Here is a 12,516-nt window from a genome sequence, read left to right as displayed (position 1 = left end):
AGATCTATGGGGGTTTTACCTAAACAACAGCTATCAGAGAGAGACAAGTATTCTTTTACTTAGACTATAGTGTTCATTTGTTCTCATTTTTAGTATTCCCATCGGTTGGATCCATACTTAATCAAAGAGAACTGAAAACCTGCCTTGTGGACTCCTGACTAGAGTGTTCTAAGAGCTCTAGGTTCTCTGTCTGGCTTTGCTAGTGGTCTGTGGTGTGCAAAGTTAGGCTAATTAATTCCTTTCTGTGTCTTCATTTTGTCTTCTGCTCAGTGGTTATCTCACCTGTTCAGATTTTAAATGGTACAGGGATGTTACTATGGTTATTACAGATCTTCCCAATAATGTCCTACTCTCAGCAGAAGCCTATAGGTATTCCTGAAATGAGAATGAAAATGGCAACCCTCCTTGCTTCCTCCCAAAATGATGCTGTGGTTGTTCTGGGAATGTAGAGGCTGTCACTTGAACTGAGCACTGATTTGAAGAGATTCTTAAGGACAGAACTTAATCATTGATTTGCTTTCAGCCTGGGTCCAGAATACTTCTGACTTGAGCCACCAATAGCTTAGTGCAAGAGTGACTACTAAGGGGTCTTCTTTTGAGCTGGTAATGTAAAAGAGGCAAATGAAATGTGGACAGATTTGTAGCCTTTATTTATTCTTGAGAAACTAAGGTGGATCACAATTGCAACCAGCTTGTATCAAAATTAGGACCATTCAAAACAAACCAGTGGTAAATATTTTAAAGGCAATGACCAGAACAACAGATCAGGATTATAGTACTGTAGTACATCCTTTAGTAGCACAAAGGTGAAGGAAAAAAGATGGCAGAAAATCAGGATGCAGATTGTCAGATGGTGTAAACAGATCTTTCCACTAACATCATCCTTCTCAAAGAGAAAGATACAGGATTTTATATCAGGGGGCAAAATCAACCATAACCAGCTGAGGATCTGGCCCAAAGTTATTTTTTAGTTATTTACTGTGAAGATCTATTAAATGCCAGGCTCTGATGGTACTAAAAGTGATGCTTTAAGCTTAACCCACCTTCCTTCTGACAGAACAAACATTTGTTTAACCAACAAGATGCCAATAAAAAATAGGATTATAGAAAAAGTTAATTAATGAGATGACTTTAATAGGTCCTATTTTGTTTCTTGGCAACAGAAAGCATACGACAGTCAAATGTCTGCCAAATGTTTTGTCTTCATGTTATCCATTAGTGATCCGTTGCCTGGCTCCTGAATTAAAAGCCATGTCAGGGGAGAGCAGTCAGTATCAGCAAGTTCCCAAGCTACCTCTGAATATGGAACAGCAGAAGCAGGTTGCATGTTCTTATAGCTTTGCAAACACTCAGCTTAGCTTAAGGAAAGAGCAAGTTGTTAAGTAAATCTTGAAATAAAGTGTAATGGGAGACTGCCATTTCAATCTGAGAATCTATTTAAAGCTCAGTGTATCACAACTGGAATATTTGCATTTCTTGGAAGCATACACTGAAACCCCAGTAGAATTGAGTCAGCCTCCTTCCTTCCTGCATGGGTATGTTGGGGAACATGCAAGTTACTCCTTCTCTGCCTTCTGATAATGACTGTAAGGACGGTGATGCCTGGGCTTTTTCACCAGGGCTGTCATTAGCTCAGTGTGTGACTGTGGAAAAGCACTTGGCGTCTATAGGGGTGGAATTTTTAATACTAGCTGCCTAAATTAGGCATCTAAAAATAAATAGCTTGTGTTCCTGCAGATGTGAAGTCTTGTTTCAGGTTATTGTGTTGGAAACACTTGGCTTCTGTGTTTGTTTATCTGTAAAACTGAGCAGTGTTGAGAGGCACCATAAAATAGTCTCAAATCTTTGTGCAGAGAAAGCATGTAGAGAATTACTTTTATTTTATTCTATTTTATTCTATTTTATTTTATGCATTTCTGAAGATGCAGGAATTTTGTCCTCAACCTCATCAAAGCAGCAGGTGACATGCTTAAAAGCCAAAAAGAGCTATTTTGGAAGTGTTTCTTCATGTAGCACTGGAATACAGGATGGAGCTCATTACTTCAGAGTGTAAAGCAGTGAAAGGGAGGAATGTATTCCAAAAGGAATTAAGAAAGATTATAGAGCATGGGTGTATTGGTAGCTGATCTGGAGGGAATCTCCATTGAAACCATGATTTTGCTGCCATGTGGGAGAGTATCCAGAAGGCTCACTCAGTATTTGCCCTCATTCAGGTGCTTTTTCCCTTAAGCGCTTCCTCTTGACTACTAGCAGAGGCATTGCAGGTTTTAGATCTTTATTTATGCCTTGCCTAATTAAAACACTGTACAAGCTAATGAATGTTTTTAAAACATTGAGATCATCAAATGAAATGGAAATGCAAGAATTTCAAATGATGTCTGAAGGGGGAGGAAAGGTCTTTATCTAACTACAGAGCTTCAGTGTTCTGCCGTTGGCCTAAATCTCTCTCATAATGAATTTATCTACAGGCTGCTGCACTAGATACCAGAGCTGTCTGGGTACTAGTAGCTCTGTATTAATATAGGCCTCCTTTTAAACCGTGTGACAGTTTACAAAATGCTCTGGGATACACAGGGATGAAAGGTGCATAAATACATGTGGAATGCTATAATTTAGATGCAGTTAGCAATGCACAAGAAAGGAGAGTTTGCCAGGCTACACTTTATATGTCTATAAAGTTTCATTTTCTGGAGCATGGAATACATGGCATAATACTTGTTCTAGGCAGTTACACTTGAAACTAATTGCTGTGCACAAGCTCTGGGGTGGTTACTTGCTTCTGCTGCCAGACAGAGGCACTGACAGTGATGCAGTAATTTCATATACAGGGAAAAAGTTCTGAAGGAGTCACCAGTGGAAAGTGTAAATGAGAAAGAATTACCAGCAATCAGGAGTCTCAGCCTATACTGGGAGGTGAGAGAATTGATGATGTAAGGAGGAAGAGTGCTTGTCATTTTCCTCCTGCTGCCGTCACCTACGAACCAGCTCTGGTGCAAATGCTGTAGCATCCTCAGGAGCTGTGCAGGAGCATTTTCTGTTATGTGGGACTTGGAGTGAGAAGAAATAAGGAGATACACTATGAAGGAACAGGGTAAGTTAATTTCCTATGATAAGAGCTTATTTGTGTCCTGTAAATTCTGTGTCTTTTTTTCTTCTATAGTTTTGTTTCAAATAATTACTTCTGTATAAATAGATGGTGGAATGGCACAGGGCTGGGATTCACAATACCTAGGTTCACTTTCTGAGCTGGGCATAGCGTTTTATGGTCCTGGACAGATCGCTTAGTTTGTCTGGTGTTTTCCTCATCTGTAGTATGGAAAGAGTATCTCAACAGGGATGAAAACTTGCAGGGAGCAGGCTGAGCTAATATAGTCTAATGTTGCCTAGGAAGAACTGCTTTTGAAACTGGAAAGATAAATCGTGATGCTTTACGTGTCTCCCACTAGACACAACAGGAAAGTGCTGACTCATAGATCCATGGCTTTCTACAGAAAGTGGCTGATAATATTCCCAATTAGTAGGTTTTCTGGTAGTTGGTAGTTTGGGTTTGTTGCTTTAGTTTGAGTTACATGAAGTCTGGAGGAAAAACAAAACAATAAAAGCAAATGAGAATCACACAAATAAGCTCTTACATGTCAGAAATGTCAGACTGTTGGTCAGTGTGACTGAGTCATGGAGAACACTGTTGTCTTTCTGTTTTTCTGTTACCAGTGTAGTTCTGCATATCCCTTGCACTACAGGAATTGATCATTTCCAGTCACTTTGTAAGAATGACAATAAGCCTGAGAACTGTGTAGGATGGAATAAACTAAATCAAATAAAATGCTGGAGAACTAATAGCCAGCAAGTCTCTAGTGAGCTTCAATAGCCAACCAAAACATCTCTCTGTGGAGCATAATAGTCTGCAGGATTTCAAAGTCTTGGCACTTGGCGAGATTTGTGTGAGGTTTTTCATGGGAACAACATACAATGTTTATGGCAGCGCAGTGGCAGATCTCAAGTTCTCCAGCGTTTCTGCAGGCTGGACCCTCAGCATGAGGAAACATGTACAGAAATCCCTGAGATGAGATTCAGGACTTAGTACAATGGGAGAAGCGATCACTTCTCACCTTGTGCACTAAACTGCTGGGTATGCTCAGGTAATTTAACATAAAGGAAAATCAGTGTGTCATCAGTTGTATTAAAGAGGTGATGTCCATGTACATGCACAGCCACAGAGAAGACTCAAGTTTATATGTCTTGAATACAGCGTCTAATACTACAGCTACTAATACTGCATAGCCAGTGTGAGCGTGATGACTTGTACAATATGTAGATGTATATTGAATCATTCTCATCTTCCTTCTCTTTCATCTCTTCACCTAAACAATAAAGTTATAAGTGTGGTTAACTGCAGAAGTCACACTGGCATACTTCACAAACCTGTCTCTTACTGAGGAACTTATTTCTGAACCCACAGAACTCCTCTTCAATATTTTATCTATCTTCACCATTTTATACACAATACACAGTTGTATTTAGGAGTAAAGAAAATGCATAAATGCTAGTGGTCAGTGCTTCCTGGGAATATAATGTTTGGGTTTTTTTTCCTCTGCAGAACAGGAGTAATTGTATCTCCTTACCACATCAGAGTGGTAGTAATGGTAATTAAAGTGTGGAGTGCTTTGATTATTAAAAAGCAGAATGGGGGCGGAGAGAAAGCAGTGTTTCTGATGAGTTAATCATGTTCAGTCAGGCATGCTAAAGTCCAAACAGGGTGAACGCCCTGTCCTGCACTCCACTTCATTTGGCAGCAAATAAAATGTATAAAGCCAGAGGAAGAGAATGCCAGACTGAGAAGAAAGGTTCTGCCTGTGCTTACATTTGTCTGTGTCTGCATGAGTGTGTATTTTTAACGAGATGGCTGAGAAGATGACAATTCATTGTGGGAAAAATGAAGTCCAAGAGTTCAGGAAAATCAGGATTTAGTGTTTGAGGCAGGGAATTAGAAGTAGTTGGCCATAATTTGGTTGGATTTAGCAGTTCTCACCCAAGAACCTGAAAGGTTTTGTATGTTTCTGGCATCTTTTCATACATGTTTAGAGGTAAAATTGTGGGGATTTTGTTGTCTAAAGTGAAATCTTAGGGATAAAATGGGATTCTTGTTACAGGAGCATCTCTCAGTCCATAATAATGTCTGGAGAACAATACATGTGTTCTAGAGAGGGCTTCAGGTTGCAAGTTTCAGGTTTTGCACCTTGTGTTTGTCTGCTTTTCATCTCATTTCCTAGGACATCAAGGTTATCCAGCTGCTCTGTCAGTCTTCCCTCTCTCCTCCTTTCAGGGAAATAGAACTTAAAGATACTAATCATTAGTTGAGGTACATGAGAGATACGAGAATGAAAGAAGAGAGTGTGTGGTTTAGGACGCATGGGTGGAAAATGAAGATATTATGCAGTTAAGGAAGACAGCTTAAGGGCTCTATGGGTGGATTTAAAGGACATGGAGAGGAACTGGAAAAGCAGACAAATGGAAAGGAACAGAAGGCATTTCTGAGAATGGTATTGCCAAGAGGATGTTACATGGAGGTAGGGCAAAACCCGATGGGTGTTGAGGATGTTGGACGCAAATCTGTCAGAATAAAAAGATTAATTAAATCAGCTGCTCAGGGAACAGTTTGTTTCTGGATATGTACAACTGCGTAGAAGGAAATGCCTGGAAGTCTACACTTACAGTCAGCCTAATTGCCTCTGTCCGGTTGGGGTGTTGTGGGAACCTAGGGAAGATGCCTGGAGTTTGCTTGGGCTGTGCTGTTTGTGGAACATGGCAACAGTGTTTCTTCAATCCCTCTCCTCCACAGTCATTCATTTTGGTGCAACATAGCCATAAAACAAAAGCAGTGAAGTGTAGGTGAGATGATGAGTAAAATAGAAAGAAAACAATCTCAGGATAAGGTCAAGTCCCTTTGTAGTCAACATTTGAGACTGGTTGTATGGAAAAAAAAGTTATTGCTTTGAGTTGGTCAATACATTGGAACATGTCACTGAAAGACACTATACCATGGTCCTGGTGACTAATGGAATATCTACAGGAAAATATTCACTCTTCCTTTAAACTGTTTGGGAACACAGACACACCTATTTTGCTTGAGCCACTCCCTTTAGTACTATTCAACCCAGCAAATACTGGGAGTAAAGCCATAGAATGAGCCACCTCTGAAGGACCTCGGTTGTGCCTCCAGCTTGTCCTCTGTATTCTGAAAGGCTTTAGAGGTCCAGAAACATTACTACTTGAGAGCACAAATGGAACTAGAAATACATCAGAGCTCCGCAAACGGCAAAGGTTTGTCCTGGGCTATAGCTCTGCTATGTATATCTGTTGATTAATTCCACAGGGTAAACCATCCACAGGACATTAGCTCTTGGATTTACAGAAGGAAGACAGGCTGTGGAACCTCTGTTGAACTGAACTTGGCATGCTTCTGATAGAGCAATTTAGTTTGTTTTTCTTTGCTGATTTAACAGTTACACTCCTTCTCAGTCTGGTGTATTTTGTGAACAGTGGACTTTGTTATGTGGCTGAAGCATGTGTAGGCAGCCATGTGTTTGTCCGCTGGACTGGAGTTTTTAATATAAGGAATAGAGTGCAATTTAGTGGAATGAAACAGGCTTGTTACCCAGCTCTGACTGCATGTGTGGTTTTGTAGCAGGTAATTCACTGCTCTGTTTTGCGGCTTGTCTTCTAAGTAAAGATGAGGACAGCATGCTCTTGCTGTGGGGTAGGTTGTGTAGAAAGAGCTTTTGTATTGTAGGGTGGCATGAAAGTTCCAAGTATTGTTAGTTAATGCTTTGAATTAAAAGCTGATAACTGATCTTTCAGGGTGCCATAGAGGGCAGCTTTCTTTGGCATTTAACCTGAGGAAACTCTCTTGTGCAATCGGTGACTGAGCACACCTACAAGTTCTTGGCTGTCCCGCAAGCGTCTGTCACTTGTGTTTGCTTCTGCCCAGAGAGGCAGGCAGCAGGATGCGGAGCAGCTGCTGCTGCTGGCAAGCGGTGCTTTTTCCTTGTTTCAAGGTGCTGTAGGTATGACTGTGCAGTACAGAATGCCAGCGTGTCACAACCTGCAAGAGTTACTAGGAGATGAGACTTGGAGCACTTTGCTTCTGAACACCAAAAGTGCGTTCAGCATGGTTTTGGTGATAAGTTGCAACAAAGTGATGTGAAGTGGGTACTCTTTTCATCCAAGAAGCACCCAAATCTGAGTTTGCTTAGTAAACTTTTCTCTTTTTTTATACCTCAGCGTTAGGAAAAGGTGGGGGAAGAGGCATCAGTATGAAAAGATATATTTAGCTTTCTTCATAACTCAAGTGTGGGTTGTTGCTTACTGTCTAACAGATAAACAAACCCTTGGGGTACCCATTTGATTTTAGGCATCAGATCTGGAAGAAGTAAAGTTATTTTTTCTTTGTGTTGTCTAATCCATTATTTGCCTCTTAAAAATAATGCCTCACACAGATATCATCTGTTTTTATGGATCTGGAACTTAAAAATGTGCAGGTAAATGTGTTAAAGAATTATGTATAACTCTTTATGAAAAGTATCACTTTCTCTTACCCCCCAACCCAAAGTTTGTGCTATTTATAACAAGAAATCTTTTTTTTTCCCTGTTATTGATTAGTCTTTGTAAGCCAAACACTTCACCTAATGTTGAACTAGAGATAGCAGTTCTATTTCTTTCATTTCCCTCTACATGTGCTGAATTAAGTGTGCAAAATTACTTTTTTCCCTTCTCCTTTCTTTATTATTTTTTTTTTAAATACTATTTTGGATTTATTACATTAATATAAATTAATCTCCACAAAAGTGCGAAACAACAGCACTTGGTTAAAATCAACTGTTTATATATTGTTGCTAAGTGGGGAACTACCATATCACTCTCCAGGCCACTATGGACAGAGCTTTGAGCCCTGGTCCAGTGGAAAGTGTCTCTTCCAATAGCAGGGGGTTGGAACTGGATGAGTTTTAAGGTCCCTTCCAACACAAACCATTCAATGATTCTATGATTATGTGAATGCATTGATCAAACAAGCATTTGCCCATGTCTTGTGAGGATTCATTATAGTAAGGTTAAGCTGAACATCTGGTTCTCCATTCCTGACTAGATATACTAAGAACCGGGGAAGCCTTGCTTTTATCTCTGCCTGCTTTGTCTAGTGCAGGTGACCTCGTGTGTAGATATGGAAATCTCACTGTTGCATCCTAATAGATAAATTCTTGATCTGCAAAGCTGATAAAATACAGGAGAGAAGACTGATTACTTCTCCCTGCTACTCTGAGTGTTCACACTTTCTCTTCCCGAGCTTTAGGAGGAAATTGAGACGTTTATCCTTTCTGAAATCCACTCCGTAAAGAGATACTTTGAGGATAGTTGTTTGTAATTAAAGTTGGTAATGAAAACAAATAGTTTTACTTTCATTTTTAATGAGTTTCACGTACCGTCTTTCACACTGTAGAGAAATCATCCATGGATTCCCTTTTGTCAGCTCTCTCTTTTGAGCTGGAAGGCCTGACCTTATTCTGATGATAATCCAGTAAGCAGCTGCAGAACTGAATCTTTTTATTCCTTCAGAATCAATTAGTTGGTTCTGGGAAAAGTACTGGGAGGGTTTAGGTTCCAAAGAAAGGATAAATATGAGGAAAAAAACATAACAAAACAATCAGCAAACCAGTACAAAATAATACATTATCTTGTAATTCATTCATAGTTAAAAAGGAAGTAACTGGAAACTGCCAACTAGTTCCAGTCTGAAAATGTGCCCAGCATGTGTTTATAACATAATGTTCTCTACAGATAAATCCTGTGGTGGTCAGCACCTGTTTTAACTGATTCATCTGAAAATACTGCTCAGTGCTGCTAGAAGAAGCATTCATAAATCAATTTTTAGTAGCACAGCCTGACAGATTGCCTGGCTTGCCCACTTTCCGTGTTTGTTGTTTTGCTATTCTCAGTTGCAGAGCTATTCCTAAATCATACCAGGATAAAACCTCTATCCAAAACCATGAAGGTGCATAAAGGGTGTTAATACCAGAAGGGTTGTGGAAGGCGAACTACATGGAAAAGGGATTTTGGGTTCTGGGCATTGATTTGTGTCAGCGCTAAATCTGTACATTAAACAAGTGCCATGGAGGTAATGTCAACACAAATAAGAGAAAACTAAGCTTTGCTCTGCACTGAGGGAGTGTTGACATTAAAAACTCCAAACAAACCAGCCTCCTAGTACGCACTAGTTGTTTGCACTCTACATAAACTGAAGAATCAGACCTTCCATTGTGCACTGACTGTCTAGGTGCAACATTTAATGTATTTTAAGTACCAGGAAGTGTAACGATTCTGATGACTAAGAATGCAGCAGCAGATTCTCTCTCAAAGGTGGGCAGGACCATCTTGACTTACATTATGGTTTACTTACAGTTTATTTAAAGACTATGCTTTGGTTTAAAGTTCTTTGGGTGGAAAAACTGCTTGTGTTAGTAGCCCACAATACACGTGACTGACTGTCATAACCTCAATAGGTGGCATTTAGTAAAGCAGTAGCAGGATAAGATCAAGAAATTCTTGCTGAAGAAATACTGCTGTAAGTCATTCTTGCAAATACAAGATGGTAAATGTCAATCAAGCAGTTGATGTGGTGGTCTTAGATTCTTTGTGGCTATTCAGCTGGACTCATTTAGCATTTCTATAGTTTATGAGACCACTGGCATGATTTTTCCCAGTATTGTAAGACCTTATTTCCTACTTTCTAGTTGAAAACTGTAGTTTGCTACATGTCCAATGCCCTCCACTTCAACTGCAGGATCAAGACTCTTGATTTAGTACTATCTCTGAATAGCTCTCATAGGATTTGACAGGCACAGCTTCCCAATGTTGTACGTCAGGGAAATATCATAAGATAAGGCCTGTTCCGTGTTGAGTGGCCCTGGTAAAGAGCAAACCCAGCTGTACCTGTTGTCAAGGGAAGGACATGTTTCTCCTTTTTAATGTCCTGTCAGCTTTGGGACGTTGCTGTGTACCTCTGGCTGTTGCTTTTCCTGTTGTGCCAGATTACAGAGTTTATTTGAGTAGATTCCTCTTAACTATCAAGAAAAAAGCAAGCGAAATGAGACCATGAGATACCCAAGAGGACCAAAACCTCATTTTATCAGATACCAATATTTATATAGTATGTTATATGTCATTTCCTGTCATAAATAAATTGAACTGAATTCCAAGTCTTTCATCTGCCCCATCAATGTGTTTTCAGACGTGTCCATGCTGTATTTTTGCCAGTACAGAATGTGATTCCTGGGTGAGAAGTGAGGTGCTATTAGTCATAATTTTGCTTAACAGGCAGTTTGCTAGTTCTGAACACAGCTCTTGATCACTTGTGTGTGTGCGTGCAGCTGATTTAACCAGAAGATAGTGCTGACCACAAGAGGAAGGCTTCAGCAGTGCCGTAGGGTTTATTTAATTACAAAACAATGATTAGCCAACACAGCATATTTAAAGCTGCTTTTAGTAGGAATGTTGGCAGTGGCTGAACTGATCTGATGTCATTTCTGGCATCCTGCAGCAGTGCCATACTTTCCACTGTATAGAAAGGTAACCTCCTATTCTTAGTTTTGATGGACATTGACAAAAAGTTTATAGTGGCTTCTGGTAGGTACTTAAATTAGTCCTTATAGTATGAAGATGGAATCTCTTCACTGAAGCTAGGAGAGGGCATTATGACTGCAAAAGTTTTCCTTTTACAGTTATGCCATGCTCTGAGTATGATTATGATGTTGGAGACCTTGAGAGTTTGAGGCAGCAAGAAGAATAGCTAATTCTTTATCCAATCATGTGTACTGGTTCTACAGGTGCAGTAGAAGATGCACTGTTAGGAGAGAATGGGGCATGTTAACTTAAGATGTTCAGGAAGGCCTGCAGTGACCTAGGGAAGACTTTCCTCTGATATAGTTCTTTGTTCAGCATGCGAGTAAAGTTGCTGTGTATATTTCTGTCATTGTGTGACTTGTCAGGAGAGCTGGTATAATAATATCTAGTTTAATACAGAACAAGAGGAGTGGTACTTTCTTTGATATCATGCTTGTAACGCGCAGCTCTTTGTAAAGGCACAAGAAATAAATATGAGGATTGAAAGAACACTGAGCTTTCAACTTTGATCTCTGCTTCCCAGCTTACTCCTGTCTCAGTTACTGTGAAGTCTGTGTTGTGAAGAGAATGTTACAAAGGGTTTCTCCTTTCAGCTCGAAGAAAAATGTCAAAGTTCAAGAAAGGAAAAGTAAAGAAAAAAGTCTGATTAAAGGAATTACATTTATCTTTAAAGTCTTTGTTCTGTTTAAATACACGATACCTAAACATTGCTGAGGAGCAGGGGAAAAGAACAGTTCCCTACTGACTATCTGAAGGACTGCCAGCTTCTGCTAGGATCCTTCTTGCTAATTATTCCCTCGAGTGGCTCAGGCGTCTCTTTAACTTCAAGCACAGTGCTCGGCCCCACGGAAGTCGTGGGATTATTTATAAGCTTTGAGATAGGCAAGCACTTGAATTGTGTTGGCAAGTGAGTTGTTCAGTCCTACAAGCCTTGGGGGTGCAGCTGTTTTTATAGTTCATATGGCTCTCACTACATCCTACCTACAAAATTGCATCAGTTGTCAGCAATTACTGTTGGGTTGTTTTCTTTTCCTATGTGTAAGTAAAAAGATTGGTTTTGCTGTAAGAATATATAGTTCATTCTTCTTGACATTATAGATCAATAGATTAGACTTGTGCTGCCAGGAAATAAAATGCTGAGCCACCTCATCTTGCAATAATGCAATAGATGGATCCGTTAATGCACACTGTGATGATTTTGTGCCTCAAAATAGTCAAGGACAGAGATTTACTTTCTTTTTCCGTGACTAGTCTGAAATAAACATTGGGATTGATAACGTAAGATAAATAGCCTTTGGTTGAATCATGCCTTTTGTCATAAGCTGATAACTGCACTCTTCTAGTCACAGCAACCAGATTAAGAGCGATTTTGATTGTTTGGGGCAGGATAGCTAAAGATGGAATTTTCACATCAGAGAGGTACAGAGTTAGTTATGTTTGCCTTATCTGGTGACATGATTCTGCAGGGAAATGAGCACCTTTAGTCTCAAATAAGAGCTGCAATGTATTGGAGCATCATTAAGAAATATGGGAATGAAGGTAATTAAGATCAAGGAGAAGCTCTCAGCTATGCTTTAGATAGCCTCTTTTTTAATGCTGACCAGTTTCTCCCCACTGTTATTATTTGTGGTACTTCTATAGTACCCATTATCACAGAATCTGAAAACTGCAGTCTTTAATGTAGCTATTGTTACAAATCCCTTGTGAGGGGGGAAGGTGATACAGAGAAACACAATGAAAGGGATTAAGGGAATAGCTCAGGCAAGTCTGTGGGAGCACAAAGGACATGTGTTTCTTAAATCCCAGGGTAGCATTCCAGCCCTTCAGTTTTACTTTCTTACT

At 39.8% G+C, this 12,516-nt stretch overlaps 1 protein-coding gene across 4 annotated transcripts in view; it reads left to right on the top strand.

Annotated features, from left to right (window-relative positions):
- ABLIM1 (actin binding LIM protein 1) overlaps positions 1–12,516 on the top strand; it is a 195,758-nt gene that overhangs the window by 41,931 nt on the left and 141,311 nt on the right. For 2 of the 4 annotated variants that reach the window (XM_034062655.1, XM_034062658.1), the window contains exon 1: positions 6,226–6,321. The exons of 1 other annotated variant lie outside the window; for it this stretch is intronic. In XM_034062655.1, coding sequence (XP_033918546.1) covers positions 6,282–6,321 — 40 coding nt within the window. In that variant the 5' untranslated portion in view covers positions 6,226–6,281. Of the gene's footprint in view, positions 1–2,974; positions 3,092–6,225; positions 6,322–12,516 lie in introns of those variants that run through there. One more of the 4 variants, XM_034062656.1, reaches the window with a different exon arrangement.

Source organism: Melopsittacus undulatus, chromosome 4 (assembly GCF_012275295.1).
Source record: "Melopsittacus undulatus isolate bMelUnd1 chromosome 4, bMelUnd1.mat.Z, whole genome shotgun sequence".
NCBI lineage: Eukaryota > Metazoa > Chordata > Aves > Psittaciformes > Psittaculidae > Melopsittacus > Melopsittacus undulatus.
The sequence above is the reverse complement of the archived record's forward strand: the minus strand, read 5'-3'. Positions and strand labels throughout refer to the sequence as shown.